This window comes from Manacus vitellinus, unplaced genomic scaffold (assembly GCF_001715985.3).
Source record: "Manacus vitellinus isolate BGI_N305 unplaced genomic scaffold, ASM171598v3 scaffold_28_pilon, whole genome shotgun sequence".
Lineage (NCBI taxonomy): Eukaryota > Metazoa > Chordata > Aves > Passeriformes > Pipridae > Manacus > Manacus vitellinus.
This window is the reverse complement of record NW_021940122.1, coordinates 2,906,283-2,928,267: the sequence shown is the minus strand read 5'-3', so window position 1 is coordinate 2,928,267 and position 21,985 is coordinate 2,906,283. Positions and strand designations below refer to the sequence as shown.

At 40.0% G+C, this 21,985-nt stretch overlaps 2 protein-coding genes across 2 annotated transcripts in view; both read right to left on the bottom strand.

The window, feature by feature from the left end:
• Positions 1 to 10,413: 10,413 nt before the first annotated feature.
• Positions 10,414 to 20,578, bottom strand: LOC103759939 (cell cycle control protein 50C). The gene is made up of 7 exons (XM_008926378.3): positions 19,939 to 20,578; positions 19,001 to 19,111; positions 17,735 to 17,836; positions 16,289 to 16,379; positions 14,006 to 14,143; positions 12,795 to 13,004; positions 10,414 to 11,718 (listed from the first exon to the last, which is right to left on the bottom strand). Exons 1-7 carry the CDS (start codon positions 20,149 to 20,151, stop codon positions 11,528 to 11,530), a joined length of 1,056 nt encoding a protein of 351 aa, XP_008924626.1. The 5' UTR covers positions 20,152 to 20,578; the 3' UTR covers positions 10,414 to 11,527.
• A 293-nt stretch (positions 20,579 to 20,871) lies between these two features.
• CMSS1 (cms1 ribosomal small subunit homolog) overlaps positions 20,872 to 21,985 on the bottom strand; it is a 32,667-nt gene continuing 31,553 nt past the window's right edge. The window contains exon 10 of the mRNA XM_018074612.2: positions 20,872 to 21,582. Coding sequence (XP_017930101.1) covers positions 21,499 to 21,582 — 84 coding nt within the window. The 3' untranslated portion in view covers positions 20,872 to 21,498. The remainder of the gene's footprint in view (positions 21,583 to 21,985) is intronic.

Genomic DNA, 21,985 nt, shown 5'->3' with positions numbered 1-21,985 from the left:
GGCTAAAAAGGTAAGTTTGAATATGTAACAGTTGGGTTTAAAATGTATGCTACAAACATTAATTTCCAAATCTAAGTTGCATGACACACCTAAGACTAGAATTCACCTGTGTACAATAAAGCAAAGGTACATTTCATGGGTCTCTCTTACATGTGAAGACGTATGGATATAAAATGTATTTCAGTCTTGTTTGGCTTGAGTATTCTCCCAGAATGTATGTTCTTACCTCAGCATGTATTGTAGTTGCTCAGTATTTGTATATGTTGCTAGAACTTAGACTGTATAAATAGTGAGGGGTTTTTATATGTATGTTAAAAAGTATTTTAAATAAATTGTACATATGTATTACTCAGTATGTTTGCAGTTAACACCTACCTTATGTCTAATTCATTTGTAGTTTGGAAATGCCAGGGTTATTTATGAGTTACCACACTACAACAGGGGTCTTTCCCTGCCTCCAAGAGTTTCTTGGCAGTAGGGATATGCAGCAACCACCCCCAGCAGGTCCTGGTCTCTGCTCGCAGTGAGCACAACACCTCTGCACTGCGAGAGGAGTTGCTAGTTTAGTCTTCAACTAGACCACGGCTATTTTCCAGTTACTGAAAAAAAGCTGATGCTGCTTTTGCTTTTTCCCCTTTTTCATGTTAATTCTACTGGCACCTGAGTGCCTAATAAAAGAAGTTTGTCATAATTACTCTTCTTCTGCAAGTACAAAGTCAGCATTGGATCCTAAATGGCTTAGTCCTTTGCTCGTCAAACTGAAACATCCTTGTAACATTACAAGCAGACTTGTCTCCAGAAAATGAATGCCAGACCACCTGCAAGCAGGTTTGTAGTATCAAATTAGATGGACTAGTTTAAAAGGTAAACCTTGTTTCAACAGTAAAATAACATTGCCTTAGCTGCCCAGATCATGGAAAACTATCAGTTTTGCATTTCATGAACTAAAGAGACAAGAGAAAGAACTTTTCACAGCAGTTATTAGGAGCAAATGAGGAATGGCTACAAGGAGAACAGAGGAGAGGGAATTTTAATTGATGACCTTTCAGAGACTGTTTTTGTAGTTTTAAGATCAAACAGCACAAGTTTCACACATACCTCTAAGAGGCAATAAAGAAAGTAATTAAGTATGATGCAAATAAACCAAAAAGGCCAGTGATATTTTGTACTCCTTCACACTTCAAAGGGACAGACTTTTAACAGTCACTTCTGCTCTACCATAGTAAGCTCAATTTAATGGAAAGATGAAAACTGGACAAACACCACTGGAAAACTCAGTACAAGTAAAAGATTTTAAACCCAGGGGGAATGTCATACAAAATAAAAAGAAACTGAACAGAAAAACTAAGAACAAAGGTTTTTTACAATTATCTACGATTATCTAGATTTCAAGTTTCACCCTTGAGACTAACAGAGGGTGTTGTTCAGATGACAGATAGGGAGAGGAGCAGGGGGACACCACCACAGCACAAGTGGCAGAGTTGAATCCTGAAGGATGGAGGGTGCAAAACCCAGGCAGCACTGAACCCAAGCCTAAAAAACAAACTGAAGCCTGACCCATGCTGACACAGAGCTGACATCCACACCACGGGAACATGTGGGATTTGTGGCTTTAGTTGTTTCATCTTCAGTTCTCTCCTTTTTATGTTGCTCCATTTATTTTGTTTTTTTTTTTTTTTAAACTGAGAAATCTTTCCGTTCTTTAGGGGGCTCACTGTAAGTTGAGGTCCAGGGAAGTCTATCTCAAAGCTCCACCCCACAGAGGACCTTATCACAAAGCTACAGAATTTGCATGGGAACTGAAACAGGAATGTGTAATTTATGTTCACTGCAATCTCGTAGGTAACAGTACCTTAAACAGGAGCACATTCAGACATGGAAACAGCACCTGTCTTGAACTGGCATGTGATGTATTGTTCAATCTCATGGCACAGCAGTGAAAATTCCTGATTCACAGGAATTAAAAACAAATTCAAGATTTTTTTTAGCTCCTTCTGTGAACACAAAATAATATATCAGAAAAAACAGCACTAACACAAACACACAAATGTATGTAGAACATCTACAATAGAATATACTCAGAATTAATTCAGTATGGCATTAGCAGAATAAGAATTAGAACATTCCCCAGACACTGAAACAAAATACTCCAAACAAGCCTCTGCTTTTTTTCTTCAGGTTTTACAATGATGATTTTGGAACAAAAGAACAAAACAGAGAAAAAAAGATTAAATCCTAAAAGAAGTTGCTAAGCCATCTATATTAAAAGGTAACTTAGTCCAACCTCTCCTTCTGCCCCAAAAGTCTGGTTCACTGGGAGCAAAAGCTTGCATTTTTCAGTAAAACTCACATGTTTTGAAACTTTAAGAGATTTCCCAGCTGCAGCTTCATGCAACAACAAAACCCAAATACCTCATTAGTGTAAAAAAGTGACAGAACAGGGATTCTAGTTCTCAGCCCACAAAAGACCATTCCAGCTGTAATCCTGGGAAGTCATGTTCCTTCAGACAAGTGGGTAAAAAGACCTCATGATATGTCCTCGAAGAATTACTCAGCATCCTGTTTTAATACTTACCTGGCACAAAATGCACCATATAAATGAGCACGCACCACATACAGTGTATTGTGTCTGATGCTACTGGATAAATCTCACTATCCTAAATTATTCAAGACACAAAATTATTTTAGAGATTCAAACACTAATGATAGTTCATTAATCACTAGTGAAGAGCAGCTTTCCAAAATTGACAAACTTCAGGTATAACACATTCAAAAAGCAAGTTCCACTCCCATGCTCTCATCCCCACTTTCTAAGGCTTTGAATATGTAACACTTCTGATGGGGTCATTCTCTCTCCCAGCTGCAGCTAGATCCCCCATGTAATGTTAGGTCCCAATTTTGCAACTAGGACAGCTTCCACAATTGGATGGGGCAAGGTCCAGCATACTGCTGGAATAATTAGGTCTCAGAACCTGCCCAGACAATGTACGACAGGGGCTGGACACGCAACAGGCTCCAAGTAAGCTCTGCTGTCACTTCCAAAAGGAATTTTTTTTTTTTTGATATGTGAGTGCTTCTAAGTCCTGGTTGTTTTTTATTAGCACTCCTTCTTTTATACCTACCTAAGAATCCTTCTGTTATTAGATGGCTGCTGCCTAGCTCGTTATTTTACATTCCTGAGGGTATTTATAAGCATCTATTACACAGCTGTAATACACCACAGGGCAGCTGGTTCACACCAAACACCAAACCACTCCTCAGCACCACAGACTTTCAGAATTTTCAGAGCTGTCTTCCAGTCCAGCTTTTGGGTAATCACAGCAAACCACAATACATTATTACTTCAACAGTTACCTTTCTTTCCCAAAATTAAATGGGGTCTAAATCCAGTAATTTGATGTAAAGGAAAAAACTTTAAGTCCTAACACAATTCCAGTTCCTAATAGCAGTTATAGCCAATGATATTTCAATTATGTTTGCACAGCAAAATAATTTATGGTTCTCTGCATATTTTATAGCTTTTTTTTCCAACACAGTAGAGGAAGATGAAACCACACAGAGAACTGGTCTCCTGCATAAAGCAAATAAACAAAAATGAATGCTGATTATTTAAACAAACTTCTCTCATGAAACTAGACCTCCACTGGCAGCATTCCCAGTCCAAACAGTGGCAGATACTAAATTTGCCAGTATCAAGAGACTGAAACCATTATTCACTATTTCAAAAATTATAATTTCTTTGCATCTGTATCATAATTTAAACTCACACAGTAAGGAGACAGCCACATGTGTCTCCTTTATTAGCCAGTGCTAATAAAGCTGCCTGCAAAAATGAGTTCTGAGTAGACCTCAAAGAGAACTTGAGATACAACTGCATCACCATTTTAAATACCTGTGCCTTTTTCCAGATTTGACTTTTTATGAGACACGTGTATGGCTATTGCATTAAATAATGCCACGAATATTTTTCCCATAAGTCATGATGCCAGCCCTCTAATAGGTTTATTAAAGATATCCTCCCATATTCCCACCTGTAGATGATGCTATTTTGCTTTCTGTCATCCCAGCAGAGACTCCAAAATATATTGGTATAACAAATCTCTTGTTGGTACAGCTGATCTTTTTCCTTAACACGTATCTGTGCACTTGAGATGCTTATTTTTCTGTCAGTGTCCACCCCCAGTGACTTCTCTGATTTATCAGTCTGCCAGAGGTGCCCAGCAGTTCAAATGACTGGGTCCCACTATGTACCAACTGAATCCTCTTTCATAAAGGACAGTTTAAAAACCCCCTCTAGTGATGAATTAATTTGTTGGTACAACGGAGAGGGAGGGGTACACGGAAGCTGTTTTCCCAAGGAAATGCTATTATTAGATTTGCCTTTTCCATCGGTTTCTAAGGAAATCATGCTCTGCCTGCTTGTATCTCCCTCCAAACAACTTTTGAGTAACATTTGGTGGAGAAAAACCTGCCATCATGTTGATGATGTTACAGTTGTTAGGAATTTTATGAAAATCGTTACTGAGAGAGTGCAGAACAAGTCCACAGCTCAGGTGACCTCTGTAGAGGCCTCCTTGCTTAAGAGCTACTGCTCCACCTCTTGCACCCAGGATCCAAAATAGGGACAACTCAATTAACCTCTGGTATGCTCTTGAAACTCTGAAATTATATCCCCACTGTAGAAAAAGAACATATTTTGCCCAGAACTCAGCATTATCAAATTGAAGTAATTATGGACAATAATCTTTCAACAGCTGAGAACACTTAAAATTACACTTCACACATTCATGCTTCATTTATTTCTATGACATGATCGCTATCACCTGTTAGGCAGATATGAGAATTGCTGACAAAACAAGTACATTTCAGGGCAAATCCCAAATTAAAAAACTTAACCTATTTACTTACACTGTGTGAGACATTCCATTTCAATCAAAACCCCCAAAAGCCAAAAAAAAATATGAAAATGCCCAGCAGACTTGTGCCTTGCCTTCTCATTTTCTTACCTCCATTTGAAAAGCAACTCTTGACCTTTTAAATTCAGATTTGGCTTTCCACTGGTTGCCTGAGGTGAAGTTATGAACCTAGAAGTCTGAATGATAAATTCCTCAAGCTACAGCCTAAAATCCATTGGCACAATTACAGTTTATACATCTGTTAAGCAGTTCTTGTAGTTAATTCATTTTATCAGTAACAAAAACATGTGGAGATTAAATTTTATCCATAGTTTTACTTATTAGCTCATCAACTTCATTCAGGATCAATGCCTTTTTTTTATTATTAACTGCAAAGCCAGAAATGACAGTGCAAGAAGAAAGCCTGCCCAAAGGCTTTCTAGGATTGTTGCTGGGTCTCATGTCGACAACAAGCTTAAAACATGGAAATTTGACTAGAGGCACTGGTGTAAGGTGTGGATGATGACTCATTGATTATTCTTTTATTAGTTTTAGTGATTCTAATTTCAATTTCTGGGTGCCCCACATTTGGATGGCACCACGCAGGCCAGCAAAAGGCACCCCAGGCTGCAGCTGTCATCGAATGGCACAGCTTGGGAGCACTCCCTGCCACCCACCAGGATGAGGTGGCACCAGTTCGTGTCCCCGGTCCAGCGTAAAGCTGCTCCTCCCGCCCAGCGCTGGGGACACGGCCCTGTCGTCCTCTGCCAGCAGGGCAGATTCCTCGGCACACCCACTGCGGGGAGGAGTGTTATTAACTGCAGATGTCATTATTGTCCTGAGCTGCTGTGAAGCCTCTCTCTGCACTGCCACATAAGTGCCACCACATAAGTTTTACCTCAGAGGCAGGACAGTGGTTCTGCACACTCTCCCCACATATTAACTCCTTATGACCACTGGGGCTATGGGCAGATACTACTTTCTTCCTTTTTTCATTTAACCATTATAGTTTTTCTGGACACATTTCTTTATCCAGTGTTTCCAGGTTCATTTTCATTAATAATACAGTCCTGAGAAAGCCCAGGAATTCATATAAGTTACCTGAGAAATCTCAAGAACTTTTAACCTAATCTTAAACCCTGAATCCTCCACTATTATAACTGGGTTAACAGAGCTGTTAATGGAACAGTTTCTCATTACAGACAGGAATTGTCATGGGGAAAAAGGCAAATAACTTTAGGTAGCTGGGTTTGACACAGTAGAAAACGACGTTTTTTCACAAGCTTTTTTAACTGTTTCGGTTTGAAAGGGATCATTTTGGCACTTCAATGTAAAGTGACAATGGCTGCAATTGAGCAAGAGTGCAACCAAATGGCCTTATTTTCATCTTCTTTCATGCTGTACGTCTCTCTGCAGAGTACACAGTACATACTCAGATGCACAGATCTTTTGGTTAGAGCTCTCTGAAATACAAGCTTTCTGGGGTATGAGCTATTTTGATATCTTTACCTATGGCAACAACCATTTGATGTCATCTAGATATTGGCTCCACTTGCACTGGACCAGAATCAGCCCTACTGTCCTCTTCCTCTCCTAGGCAGCTACATGGGGAAAGGGAGAAAACATTTTTCATGCACTCACGGATGTGAGCAAAAGCAAAACAAGCCCCATTCTTCCTCTGTCTGGCTTCCCATAACCTGAGGAAAAAGAAGGACCCAGAGCAAACAAAAACTGCTACACAATCCCTCTTTTGGAAACAAGAGGCCACCAAAGGAAAGGCAACTGCCCAAGGCACTCCCAGCTCATAACAAAAGTGTTCTTGGAATTGTAGGGAATAATGCAATTACAGAGAACCCAGTCAAAACACTTAGCTAAAAGACTATGCACTGTAGTTCAGAGTGGACTGAAAACAGAGAAACTTTTTTACTTACCTTGGCTGCTCCTCAAAATCATATGAGCTTTCCAGATTGCATGTCAGGATACATCATCATCTTAAGCATCTCAGCTAAATTTATTTGCCTCCATACCCAAGCACAGATGAAGTACTTTTTCCCGCCTCCACCAATCCCCTCCTTGTGTGGTTACAGTTTTTCCTCAAATCAGCTCTGTCTCATGCCCTCCTGCTCCCAGCCGAGGAGGACAGCACTTTTCTATCGTGTGACAAGCAAATGCTTTCTCCTATTTCATATCTAAACTCAAATCCAGATTTGTATGCAACCTCTCTTAATATTATCAAAACTTACAAAGCCCTCCCCCCTTCCCTGAACTTTGACTTTACTCCTGTATCAGTTACATTTCTCAGAGGAAGGAGAGAAAACTTTTACATGGCGACGCATCTCTAAAATACACCACCCAAACACTAATACCAAAAATCACCATGCAACACAGCTGTTAATATAAAATAGAGGCAGCATGTAACTAACATTTCCAGATTCTATAGCCCTGTGATCATGCTAATCTGTTTCACATGAAAGACTCATCCCTTTATTTCTAGATGAGATGAGTTAAGCAAATGTCTGTGATTAGAAACGGAAAAACCAATCCCGGCAGACAAATACTGGATGTATATGCATGAGACTGTAATGCCTGAAAAAGACTTGGAAAAATTCTCTAACTGAAGTGCTACTGAAAAGTCCTGTTAACACCTGATTCACTTTTATGTCTCTCTCTATGGATATAGAGTTATATCCATCAGTGAAATTTAATCCTAAAAGGAGCTGGCAACCAAAACTACTAAAATAGTTTTCGACATTAAAATGCAGCTCTCTCCTATACCTCCCTGTAATTTAGCAATTAGACTTAAATTGCATGTAAGTTTTTTATAATAATGGGATCTTGTCACCTCCCAATATTTTTGCCACTTTTAAAAACTGAACTCAAGAACTCCAGAAGATGAGACGCTCCCATGTGTAACTGTCATCTTCAAAATCATAAACAAATACCAGAAACTTACATCCCATTTAGCTCACCTATTTTAAATCATATAAATTTAGATTACATCTGCTAAGAGGAATCCTTTCTCCAGTTTTCCATTTACTAAATATCCACTTCCCAAAAGAAAAAAAACCTGAATAAATAATGTCCTCCTTTATATAACTGTTCTAGAAAAAAAGATGGGGAAAAGAAAAAAAAATGCACTATCTAGTACTTTCAGCACCTATGATACTATTAATTTCAGTCCACCAAACTTAAACCCCATTTCTGACATGCATCTTTTGTTAAGAGTGAAGTAAATAGCTAAGTTTCATTAGCTCAAAGGGACTGAATATACAGCAGTGATACCAGATAAGGCTTTAAGTAGCAGTAGCAAAGGAACCAAACAATTTAATAATTTTGATATGCGAAGATATTACAAATAATGACAAAAAGCCTTTTATGGTTTAGTGAGGTAGCACTCACAGTGGTGCTGTTGACTTACACTTTTCAGGTACAGTTCTTAATGTCATTCAGCAATCCTAAACTTGGACATTTTTGCACGGAGTTGCCAAGTCTACCTGCATTAATCTCTCAGCGAAAAGAGCCCACTTACCATTGGGAGAAGTGTATTTGATAGATAAGGTAATTAAAATTCCATTTTGAAAAGTTTTACCAAGGCACTTTTTTTTCCCCTCCTTACACAAGACACATAATCTTAATTCACAAAATCAAATGTGCAAGGCAAAAGCAGTGCTGTGCCAAAGACACAGTACCAGTCATGACACTCCAGGTATTTTGTAAGCAGTTTGTACCTCAGAAGTGCAACATCTCCAGTTCCTTCATACCTTGCTCTCCAAATATCAGCGTTGCTTTCCCTGATCAAACTGACCTAATGATCTCCTAATAGCCACAATAAATGAACTCAAAATCACACTGGATATTTGCCTGGAATCGTGCCTGCTGCTGGTATTAGCAGCATAACAAAGGGGACAATCCCCTGAGACATGCCACAGGGAGCAGTTAATGATGGCTTTTACCACCTTTCTGTTATGTTAGGTCAGTCCTCCAGCCAAGGCTCTCACTTCTATTCCAGCCCCTGCACTAGAGGGAATAAGGCAACAGCAGCAAAAAAACCAATTCAATAAACATTCCATATAGGCAGGGGAGTATTCCCAGTGTGGGCACTGAGGAACACATCGACCAAACTTACTTGAAAAGGCACATTTGTGCAAGCCCTGGCACAAGGGGCAGACCAACAGCATAACTGCAGCACTGGTACAAAAGGCACTGTAAGGAGGTTGCTAAAACATATTTCCCAGCCTTTTGAGCAAGGCAGATTGGGAGTAATTAATCAGAACTGCCACTCCCATTGCTCTGGTCTGCACAGCACAATCCCGAACAAGACAGACACTGCGGAGCTTCTCAGAGTTAACAACAAAAGTGGCTGGAGCTCAAGCAGCACCTTCCAAGGACACTGCTCAGAGGGTACAAGAAAGATGTAAGGTGTGTTTAAAGCTGTGGTAAGATGAAAAATGAGATACTGGGTTTATAAATGAAGACTTGGACAACTTCTGGAAAAACAGAAAGACTTGTCTGAAGACAGGTTTTCCCTATGGAGCGGTTTGAAGGCAATGTACGTTTCGAGAGAAGAGGTTCTTGCACAAACCTCTGGGAGACAATGGGCAAACACTATGTGCTAGACTGCATTTTCTAGGTAGCTTTTTTTTGCTGGTAGACACTGACTCATTGAAATAAACACCTCATTATTCAGTCTCCTTTTACTAATATTTTTACCAGATACTTCATGAAGAAATAAGATAAGTGACTATTGCACGGTGACTTAACCACCCATATAATTTCCTGAAAGTCAGTTTCTTGGAGGATTTTAAAAAAATAAAAACAGAAAAAAGAAAGAGAAAAACAGAGAAGCTCCTGTAGTCTTTTAGGAGCCAGAAAACCTAAGTTCAGCTTTGGCAGGAACTCCCATCAAGGCTTTCCAGAGAGCTGCATGGAATTACATTTTCAAAAGGACTTAAAAGGTTTAAGAGCCTGTCTCATTGTTAAAAGTGATTTAGACTACTGAGCTTAAGCATTGTTAAATGTACTGCTTCATGCTCTGTCTTGTCCAGCCCAGTGAGGGGTAGGGTTCTCCACAGCTACTGACAGATTCAGACACAAGGGTTGAAACACAGGAATTGTCTTTCTACAGTTTCCAGAAGGAGGTGACTGGCCCTGACTAGCAAAAGCAGATGGGAACACAGACCTTTGCCCAGGTCAGCATAAACCATCATGGAGTGAGACTGTGCTCCCAGGCTGGGCTGTCACCTCGAGCAGCGCCCCTTCTGCTGTTCATGGTTCAATTACAAAGTAGAGATTCAAGGCAACAGTACCTTCTGTGGCTGCAAACACCTTCACCAGAGGCCATCTGTCAAAGCTCCTCAGCCCGAGACACTTGAAAAGCAGATGTGGGTGCTTTGACAGTGCCACAGCCCCCCCTTCCCTGTGCCACACTCCCTTCTCTTGCTCTAGTCTGTGATTTCTTTCTTGTTCTAATGTGAAGTTTCCTTAGGATAAAGGGAGGCAAGTCACACATAATACTTGTCAAAGTGTTTTATTCCATTTGCGCTTTTGCAACAGAAAAATTGTCTTAAAAAATTTGGATGTACCACAGTATGCTTGACCTAAATTCTTCAGTGCTGTTCCTTCATTTTGTGAGAGACTCGAAATTAACTCCTAAATATGTAAAATTTTGAACATGAAACATGAAAAATGACAAACCTATTCATGAGCTGCAGTGTTTACTTTCTCAAAATTAAGTTGACAGGTTTTCTGGTTCTTTGTTTTCTACTGACAATAAGTCACCATTCTATGACATGTAAGATCTGTGAACTTTCACGTGGAAGGGTGGGGTAGGTAGGAGTGTAAGTGTGGCCTTTTAGTCATATCAGGTAGATGTTTCTGCTAAAATATTTAGAATTAAAGGAGTTTTTAATTTAAGCTTTTTATTACACGATGATTAAAAAAATTGTAAATCAGTGTTTTGATGTCCTCCAGCTCTCAGTACCTAGATAAAACCAATAAATTTGGTCTAAACAAACTCTGAACTCCTAATAAATGACCTGTATTCACTCATAAATTGAATATGAAGCTCAATTCAATCATAAATTGAGTATCACTGAATGTGCTGCGCTAAATTGGTTGCTTTTTCAGGATAGCTGAAAAAGGTATATAAAGCCCAAGCCATTCAGCATATGTATGTGGCTCACAAACAGATTTTAGCAGTAAATTCTACCTGCTCAAGCATTTTGTTGGATCAAGTCCTCACTTTTTACCCATCCAAAGCTCCATTTAAGTCAAAAGAAATGTTTTTTGAATTATGGGTTGAGTAAGAAACTAATATGGACCCCTACTCCTGGCCACACATTAGTACCATATTTCTTTGCCATTGCAATTCCAGTCCACTATGTTATCTGTTGTTTGAAGCTCATCTCACTACAAGTTTCCTAGGAAACAAATTCAGGAGCACACACACACACAAGTAAGAATCCTGCCTCAGGTAAGTTTGGTTTGAGATGATGGAAGAGCACCAGTTTGCTTACATTCACCAAACCTGATACTGAAACAGGTCCAGAGCTCAGGGGAAAGAATGAAAGGTCTGTGCGGCACATTCTTCGTTCACAGCACACCTTTGCTTTTGTTCAGAAAGCCAGGGAACCTTATTGCCTCTGAAAGTATGTTTTCTTTTTTCTGAGCTTCAAGTGGATGGCAGTTATGACAAAACCTGCCAGGGTTGCTGCTGTGCCAGAAACCACGTAGGCAATCCCCAGGAATGGGTTACTTCCTCCACTCCATACCACGGTTGAGAGAATCACGTGCTTCCTTCCCTTGAATTTGGAAACAGGGAAATCTGATAGAAGGATGTTAAGATTTCACTAACAAAGTTTATATTATTTCCAGGAGAAGAGAAAGGAATGGTTAAATGCTCAAAAACTTTTCCAAGGCATAAAGAGTCTGGAGGTCTGCATTTGCTGCCAAAACTCCTTTAACTGATCTGTGATGTCTCTGCTATTCTGGATTCAAAAACCGTGTAGCAGCTGGCGGTAAGAAATCCAGTTATTTTAGTTACAGTCTTCGTGTGCACCTGGAAATACTTTCTTATTAAAAACATTGCAAATTTCAGATTCATAATTTATATAACTGCTACTGCATTAATTTGCTATGAAAACTTGAAAACGAGCCTTTGGGGCAGCTTATGATGATACTCCACACAGTCTCAGTGAGGATAAGTGCTCACCTCTACCTAATATGTCGTACCCAGAATGTTATATGATTTTATCTTTCATTTCTCTCATGGAAGCTTTCAGAATAGGCTGTGCCATATTTAAAACCATAGTTCTATCAGCTGAGAGAGAAATTTACAGTCATCCTGACATAACTCCTGCTGACAAAAGGAGTGCTTTCGTCAGCGAAATTCCAGCTGTTGGGTGTGAGAGGGCATTTGCACCAGCACAAAAGCTCCTGTTAGTCAGCACGTGGCCCAAATCCATCAGAAAGCTCTGGTGACCCAGGCATCCCGTGCTGCTCTAAGCAGCAGGGACACCTCTGCACATTGTGCACCCCCGTAACGGAGCCCACCCATCTGATTAGGCCGTTGTTATTTTCAGCTAAAACAGCATCTTCAACCATCCCTTCAGGTTCCCACTCTTCAGTTTTACCCTTTGTGTGATGCACCTGTGTACTCTCACCAGCCAAAAGCAGCCCCCTAAGAAGTCAGAACCAAAGTCACGTGCTGCTGTTTGAGTAACAAGCCTTAACAGCCTCTGCATGGGCTAAAGAGAGTCCATCATCACTGACTGTCTCATTTTTCTTGCTGAGTCAGTTTGGGGCGTTCCGTGCAGTTTCTTTGCCAGTTTACCACAAAAATCCTACCTGCTTCCATCTCACTGTAACTATCTCACAGCCTTAGATAACATGAAAGGATACTATAGGAAATCTGGAAGGTGTAATTCCCTGCTGGCAGGCCATCCGCAAAGTGCCTGATCCGTCTGACACGGCGGTAAAGATTCCTGAACGTGGCAAAGGCTGACACTCGCATCCAGATGATGAAGTCATCGTTGACATAACCGGTGTTCCTCTCATCTCCCTCGTCTAACAAATACACTGGCTTCTGCCAGTAAGGAGGTCTTGCTGTCCCTGATGGAAAAGAAACAAAGCAGGTAAGACACACTGTCAGTAAGAACAGTGGTTGCTGGCTAAATTCTGGGCCTACTCAAAACCAACACAGAATATGAGATATGGAAGAGACACGAGACACTGCCCAATATTCAGAAATTATATATGCTAGGTAACAGTTTTCACCCAAGCGTCTCCACTCACCTCAAACACGAATGAACAGTTTAACAGTACTCAGAGGTTGCCACACATTAGAAACTTCAAGCTCAGGAAAAACAAAGTGACTTGCACAGATGAAAATACTGTTTATTCTGGATTCTTGTTGCCTCTTCAACGAGCAATGATGAGGAGCTTGCCTTCATTTTTATACATTAATTTACTCCTGCACAACCAGAGAGGCACCTTTTTGTAGCCTAATGGCATGGCCTATGATATTTAGAATCTGTCTCATGAAACTTAGTTAATTAACTCTTGCATTTTTCATCCAGCACAGCACTGCCCTGATGCACAATAGGGAGATATTAGTCCCACTTCAATACAGATCAACCATAACAAGGAAAGAGCCCTAGGAAAGAGGTGTGAAAGAACTAGTGACCGAAAGCAGTCTCAATTGTCTCACAACTGCCTAAGAATCTGCAAAGGCACAAAGGAAAGATGTGACATGCAACTCTCCTATACAGATGTTTCCAATAGGAAAAAAACCCAAAGCAACTGCATCCTTGCTTTCCCTGGTCAGATTAAGCATTACAAGTAATGATACAGAAGGGTGTTGATGTGGGCTAATTTCAGTCTTCCAAACCCATTTTCTTCCAATGTCTGTGGTCACTAATTAAAAAATAAAAAGGTGATATTTTGGCTAAATGTGTCTTCTGCTCTTAGTCACCCTCTAAAGCTGCTTCTCCAACCTGCTTTGGGAGATATTTCTCCCAAAAGGGATTTTTCTCAGAATGAGAGACACATGAGCAGCGAGGTAGGGAAGCCATTGAAAAATAAGGAATACCAGCAGAAGGAACCATTCTTACCTGCAAATGCAGAAGAGAGATTGTATGATTCAGGATTGCGAAATTTCACATTTTTATCTGTCCACCAACTGTTTCCAGTCTTCAGCAGTGGCACTTGAATCACAGATGAGTTACGATTGTAAAAAAGATCAATAGTATCTGCAGGGAATACAATAAGCAATACCTTTGAGTAAAAGACAGTCATTCTAATTACCAGCATGACTAACAAAAAAATGTCACACCGAAGCACCTTTCAAGTGAATAGAAAACCAAAAAAGTCCTGGGAAAGGTTTCATCATGACTGTGTACAGAACAAGAGAAGAATTAGGGTTCCAGAGTTGTATAACTTCTGAAGTTTTACACTGAACATACTCCTACAAATAACCCTATTGAAGAAACAATGCCTTGTAGGAACATGGGCACATGTATCTCATATCCATCAACTCCTGTGGGATTAACTTCTTTGCAAATCACTTTCAGAGCTCTCTGGCTAGCTACAGAAGTTACTCTCCTAGTACTCCAATACTTTCCTTAGTATTCCTTCAGCAGTTGTCCTCAACTGATTGCTTTGCTATATATAACATGTTTTCAGGGAAGAGGGGAGAGGTGAAAGCACTATCAGGGGAATACAATTAGAGCTTGTCTATCAACTTGGACACAAACACTTTCTTCAATCAAAAAATATTCAGTTAAAATTGTGCTTAACCATGCCATCCTGTTTCAGTAGGTGAAGAGTACTTGTTTTATCCATTTTCCTACTTAGATTAGTTTAACAAAAGGTAAAAATAATAGAGGTCTCATTAACATCTCTGTAAACGTCTGGGTGCCAATGGGATGAAGCAGGGATAGCTGGATGATAGAGATGGGGAGGGGCTGCTTTTTAGGAGACATGAAAAACACAACTCAGCTGCATGACATCAGCAAAAACATACCTTTTTTTTTATCCTGCTACAAAACCTGTGTTCACACTCCTTAAAGCTCAGACACACTCTACTGAGGAAGTGATCATTCCATGTCCCACCACCTCCCCATCTGTTTGTCACCAGTTCATTAACAGGAGTTGCAATTCTTTGAGCTCTGTCTGCTTAAATGCTTGCCTTGACTGCTCCCTCGCATGCTACTTTGGGTTAAAAACCTTTCCTGTGGCAGGAACTTGGCCATCTTCCCCATTTTATAAAACAAGATCAGAGAGCAGTCAAGACAACCAGCTAAACTGCCAAAAGCAAAAGGGAAGCACCTTCTCTCACAGGAGAGGGTCAGAAATGAGCTACCAGAGGGGGGCATTCAGACATCAACTCCTTCCCCCGCACCACCAGCAGATGGAACTTTTCACCACACTATGCACTAAGGACAGATGCAAAGGCAGACACTGGGAGGTTCACCCTCAGCAGGGGCTCCAGAACAGTGTGGGCTGCATGCAGGTAGCTCTGCTGGCCTAGGTCTGAGCCCAGTCCAGTAAATCAGACTTCCAGGGCAGCAGGAAGGTGCACAGGTAGATGAAAATCAAATGGATCTAAAAGTTACTGAATGCAGCTGGCCTTCACAAGTCTTCTGCTGCGGGTGGCTCAGCTGGCTGAAAACAGCCTCTGCCTTGTCAAAACCTGCTGTGTGCAACAGGTTAAAAAAAAGGGTGTTGGGGCAGAGGGGCAGAGATTGGCAGACAAAAAAGATGGAGTAGGGGAGAAAAGTCTGTAAAGGTTTTTTGTCTCTTTTCTTTCCAAATAAATACATTCTGAAATCTCCTAAACTCATAGGCAGGTTATGCCCACTAGGTCACTTAAAAGAAGATCATACACGGGATCAAATTAAAACTGTGTACGCTTCCCCCTTTCAAAGACCAAAAAAGAAAACACATAGATCCAAAGGTCCAGACCAATTTGGAGAACGTGTCACCTCCTTCTAAGCACACCATGTGGGAAGGCACAATCTGTGCTTTCCCATCACTGTAAAGAATGTACTTTTTAGAAAGGAAGTACACTAAATCTGTTGTATCATTGTTCCTTATTTCAACAGGGACTCAATTCCTCAGTCCTGCTATACATTCACATTGAAGAGGGCCTTAAAAAAACGAAAAATCTCCCTCAGTTTCAAAACAAGGGGAAAGTTACTAAACAGTAGGAAGCGGAGCCCCATATTCACCAGAGTCTCCACCAAACAACACCTTTTGTGGGAGAAAGACAGAGACCTTGCAACATCAGACTAGTAATGGAATCATTTCAAGTATGGGGTAATGGAACACTCATGGGGTAATGGAATAGTTTCAAGTGGAAATTACTAAGGTGGGTGTGGAAGGTACGTACATACCATTGAACATGCTGTTGGCAATAGCCCCGCACGGCGCCATGGGGGTCCCATTTTTGTAGGTTGTGAAGGGTGCACAGTAGCTCCTCTGAATCTGCATTCAAGGTCACAGAACAATCAGGCACAGACCCGGAGTTTTGTTTTAATTTGCTGCTGTCCTGCCCCATTCCTTCTTCTGAAAAGCCATTGAAAAATTAAGCCTCCAGTACCTTCTGGTCACATTAGAGAAACATCCGAATGAATGAGTCTGTAGTTGAGGAACACCTTCCACATCATGGCATGTGAAACTTAAGGTCTTCATCAAATTCTGCTGTGGACTTGCAAGCTCCAGACTACAAAAACAGATTTGGGGATCTGCTATTGTAACACGGCTACAGCTGAAAATGTTCCAGGGAAGTCTTGGCTTATCATAGAACATTTTATTTTTCCTTCTTTTTAATTTGGACCTGGACTGCTTTAGTGCTGGAGAACTAAATAGTTAGCCACATTACTGCAGTTCAGCATGGAAAAATCTTGATGCATGAACTGAAAAATAAAGGTCCACCTCGAATTTATCACATCTCTCCTATCCTAGTTCATGGGAAACTACAAATCTTCAGGTTTAAACATGGAAACATTTTCAAGTAACTCCAATAAGCTGTGTATCTGATTGGCACAAAAGCCAAAAGCAGTTGCATCTGGATGCAAACAAACAAGCTGACAGGACACTTAGAGAAGCAAATGTATGAGGAACATGTCTTGAACATTACAAGAAGCATTTTATAGAAACAACAGATTATTATGGCACAACCATCATACATACTGAAAGGACAGCATGTGGATTGTGTGTATATTAAGAAATGCTACTTTTAAGCCAAAGAAAATATGTTTTAGATTTGTAAGTAAAAAAACCTGAATGCCATGATTGTGTTCTCCAATTTCCTTATGCAGGTCTGCTGCAGGCAATGCTGTCTAGCTCCCTCTTTAGAGCTCTAAATTGTGTACTTAGAATGCTACATAAACACTTATTTCATCATAAACCTTTTCCTCCTCCTTGTCCACTTCCAAAGCCAGATGGCAAAATGAAAGACTTAGAATAACTAGCCCTATGATAAAAGCACAGCTTAAAACATTTCTGGCTAAGAAGACTGAAAACATGAGAAGGAGAAGCTTTCTGTAAATTTATTTGAAAAAGACAATGTATTTTTGAGTAACACTCCTACAAGGTGCAGGTTTGAGAACTGCACACTGGACTGACAGCTTTTATTTATCCCCTCAATCTTCCTCCCTTATTAATTTATTAGATCTAATGACCGTAGCAATCATAAAAGCAGAGACCAAACACTAAAAATCTGTGCTTTATCATTCCCTAGAGCCATCTAGACACACTTAACAGTTATGCCTAGTTAGCTCTCCATATGGTAAAAGATGCACCTGCTGGTGATCTCATAACATAAAAAGAAAACTTACATTTACATTTCGACCCAACAATTGTGCGTCACTTCTGGAGATCATGTATCGACGATGGTTCTGATAGAAGTTTTGCAGACCATAGTACATAAAAACATCACCCTAGAATTCAAAGATAAATCCCTTTAACAAGGTGAGTTCATGAACACAATGAGAAATCCTACTACTTGCTAAAAAAGAGAGGGGAAGAGAGTACTCAATTTGTATTTAAGTGTTGGTAACCACACTCTAAGCAATTCAGCAGACACAGGCTAGAATCTAGTCTTTACCCTAACTGAAAGTTTTAGTATTTTGGCACAAAATTAAACATACTTTAAATTACCAAACGAAACCTAAAATAAAAATGCCTGATAATTGTTTTACTCAAGGTGGTATGGCTAGCCATTAACTTGGCCAACGAATAATTTCACAGAGACAGACACTCATTTTCCACAAAAGAAGGTGCACAAAAACCTTCAAATTAAATGGAGAATGCTAGGCAGGCAACTCAAGCATGAAAGATAATTATTCAACTATAAAACCCCCCCATTTTTCAGTTAAACTAACTTCTCATGTCAAACATCACTGTAATCTGAAGAATTACAAAGTATTTTAACAGCCCCTTCAATACTGAAGAATCCGAAAGTGACTTTATAATTTAAATTGCATTATAATTTTAAGGAAGCATTTATGCAACACTAAGTATAAGATCTCTTTGGTGGAACATGAAGCATTTGAACAGTCTCAACAACATGACCTGGTAGTTTAGGACAGGAAATGAAGGATACTTTTTCCAAATGAAACTGCAGAATCACATTGCTAGACTTGAGTTATTCCAAGGACCTCGGGGATTAACAGCATAACCCTTGTAAAAAAGACTACAGGGGTTTACTTATGTAAAGTGGTCAGAGCTTCAGATTTCCTTCTCAAGAGCTTAGCAGCGCAGTAACAACTAACCCCATGCCAAGGGCAATGGTTTGCTACTGACTCAGAGGGAGATACAGAGAGACGTCACCTCCATAATCAAATATCATTTCCTTCATCCACATCTTCTCCTTGGACATCTCCCAAATAAGGACAGAGGTAGTCTGGTCTTGATTATTTTTAACAAATCCAAAATGATTAATGAAGGCAAAAGCATAAAATTTTAAGTATTTCATGCTTTGAAGAAGTACAAAGAAAATTTAGTCAGGAGCTTTACAGAACAGAATTAGTGTATTTTATCACACAGGGATATAAGTAACAGGTGGTACTAAGCAAATTCAGTTGTTTCTTGCATCTACTTACCAATATATCTTCCTTTAGTGTGAAATTAACAGAACAATGGCATTCCTTATTCCAGTTAGAGGAATTTTCACGGAATTTTGAACAGTCTGAGCATTTATCTGAATAATCTATCTGGCAGAAGTGAACAAGTAGAGATATTATAACAAAGGACATGCACATAAGAAAAGGTTTTAGCTCCAAGACTTCTCAGAGCAGTTTTCTTCTAAGTGACTCCGCACTGCCAAAAACATTGTTAAAAATGAAGAGGCAGAGAATGAGGACTTGGCCTCAATGAACATTCACAAAATTTATCCCCAGTTTAAAGCTGTTTTAGAGCCTTCTGATGACTGTTGCAGAACCTTCCCATCTGCTCCTCGGCAAAGGAGTGCTGAGTGAAGAACACTTCTGCACCTTCTGCACTTCTGGTTGATCAAGTAACGCTTGACAAATCTCCACGTGCATCATGGCCCACCCCTGTTGAACAGCCTGCACGTAGTGCTGAGTGTTGGCTCCAACCAGGAGTCTATTAACAACACCACAGGTCTAAAAAACCTTTCCTCCAGGAGGGATTTAAACATTAGGACTCCCTGTATTTTAAGATTTTGCCTGGGGAAACGTATATTCTTCTAGTACCAAACACTATCAAAGGGATTTGTTTCTTTCCCTTCAAAATCCCAGGAAATAATGGCAACATTTCAGGGATTACCAACCAGCAGCAGTAATCATCACCCATATTTCAGACATTACCACCCAGTTAACCACCCAGTGCTTGGGTTTTATTGATGACTGACAATCTCTGCAGATTTTCACAGGAATACTAGCTGTTGGACGTATGTCCAGGGCGTGAAGCCATCGCTACCATCTTTATTCAGAAGCAAAAATTCAAAGCCTTTTCCCTCCAAACCTAGCCCAGTTTCTATCTTACAGAATATCTAAGAACACCACACCCCCAAACCAACCTGGATTTCTCTGACGCTGTTTGCAGACAGTATAAGGCAGACTCCCACAGTAAGGCAGAATGCGCCCGTGAGGAAGAAGCTGGAGAGCACAGTCACAATATCAAGCTGGGGCTTCCAAGCTGGCAGCCTCTGCTGTTTGAATGCACTGTTATCTGGACATCTGGAAGGACACGTTTCTTCTTCTTGTGAAGGAAAATTGGTCTTGTTTTTCATTTTCTTCTTGGTGAGAGGAAGGGATAATATACTTGTGCTGAAGAGTGTTTAAGCTGAGATACTGTCTTTATTGTTGGGAGACTGCATTGTTTGTTCAAACTGCATTATGGCCAGGAATTACTTATTAACTACATCTCTCTCTTCCTTGTTTTCTGTATTGTGCCTGGATCCCCATGATCAGCTTGTACCAATCATATGATTGTGTACTTTGATCAGGGTGTCCAGTTCATGCCTCCTGGAAAAGCTTAAATATATTTTTCCTGCCCCACAGCTTTTGTTATGTAGGATTTGTTATGTCTTACTCATTTGCAGGGATACTGTCAGCTATATTGGAATTTCTATGTAATGTCAGATGCATTATTTCTTCTCCCTTCACTTCCATAGCTGCTCAGCTAACAGGCAAGGCATACAACGAAAGGAGTTCTATTTCAAAAGCACTGGATTCCACTGGGGAGGTCTGCAGGAACTCAGACAGCACTGGACAGAAAACATTGCTTTGAAGACCAAACCAATTTTCTTAACCTATTACAGTCATTGCTATTGGCTGAGATGCAATTAAAGGTTGTAAAAAGGTTATGGGTCCTTTATCACTCATTTTCAAAATATCTGATTTGGATCAATGGCTTTCCAAGATACTGATGATTTGATCACCTCTATTCACCTTGTTCTCTGAAAAAGAATCCATCCATTCCCTACTATCCACAATGACAGAAGAAACACCAAGAGTTCATCTCCTTTTAATTTCAGTGGACAAACAGAAGAATATTTTTGGCACATTTCAACAGTTTAACCAAAATAAAATCTTGATATAATATACAGATAATTTATCATGTAAAAGCAAAAAACAGCATTTGGCCAGCTCTAGTACAGGTAGGTGAAAAATATCTTTTTGACCTGTTACTGAAATTCATACAACTTTTGCAAGGACCCTCGAGGGCAAGAACTAGATTACCACTCTCATGAGAGAAATACATGTCTCCTTTGGGAAAGCAGAAGAGAACAGAAAATTGAGCTGTACAAAGACTTGCACACTCAGGTTTGCTCATCTTTGAAGTCTTAATAGTGACATATAGTACTAAATCTAGCAGGTGAAAGCAATAATGTAATTCTAATTTCAGTATGACATTGTTCCTGCAATAAAAATCACACTAGAATTACAAACAAAACTTCTCTTTTATTAGTAAAAGAAAAGGAAACTCAGAAAAAGTTGTAATGTGCATTCTTGCTGTCTTGACAGATGTCTGAAAAGTCAAAACTCTTGATTTCATCACCTGTTTATCACTTGCCAATTGCAGACAGGATAACAGTAAAATGCAGCTGCAAATTACTTCCTTGTTGGTAAACACATTAAAAAAGTCCCAGCTTCACAGACCCCTCTCTGCACAGCTTTATAATACTCATCTCCAGTAGGTCAATTGTTTCTTTCTTTATCTGAAGAAAACAAAGCCAAAGAAAGCATAAAAAATTACTGAGTATTTATTTATTCAGATACCTTACTACAGGATTAGGAATTAAAAAAATTCCCGTACAAGATCCTCTAGAATGCTCCCATTTTCTAAAACATCTAGCATTTGCTCTACAACCCCGAAGTACAATTACAGCTCCTGAAGTCCCAAATAACATGGCTGCAGAAAAGCTGTCACTGGTAAGCAGTTAAAGCATGCCACAGCAAAATGTCCATCCTGGGCTGGAAAATCCCTATAGGGCTTTACAGAGTAACAACTGGCATCAAGTAGATGAAAGGCAGTACCACTGGCACAGCGTTGTCTGTGTTTGAGACACCTGAATGAAAGTGAGCCTGAAGGTCAGGTCTGTATGTGCTGCATGCAAAGGA

Coding starts and splice junctions, on each gene's coding strand:
- LOC103759939 (XM_008926378.3), bottom strand. CDS start 20,151: ATGAAAAACAAGACCAATTTTCCTTCACAAGAAGAAGAAACGTGTCCT. Junction 19,112..19,938: donor ACAGCGTCAGAGAAATCCAG/GTTGGTTTGGGG, acceptor CACTTCTGCCAG/ATAGATTATTCAGATAAATG. Junction 13,005..14,005: donor TCTCTCTTCTGCATTTGCAG/GTAAGAATGGTT, acceptor CTTTTCCATCAG/GGACAGCAAGACCTCCTTAC.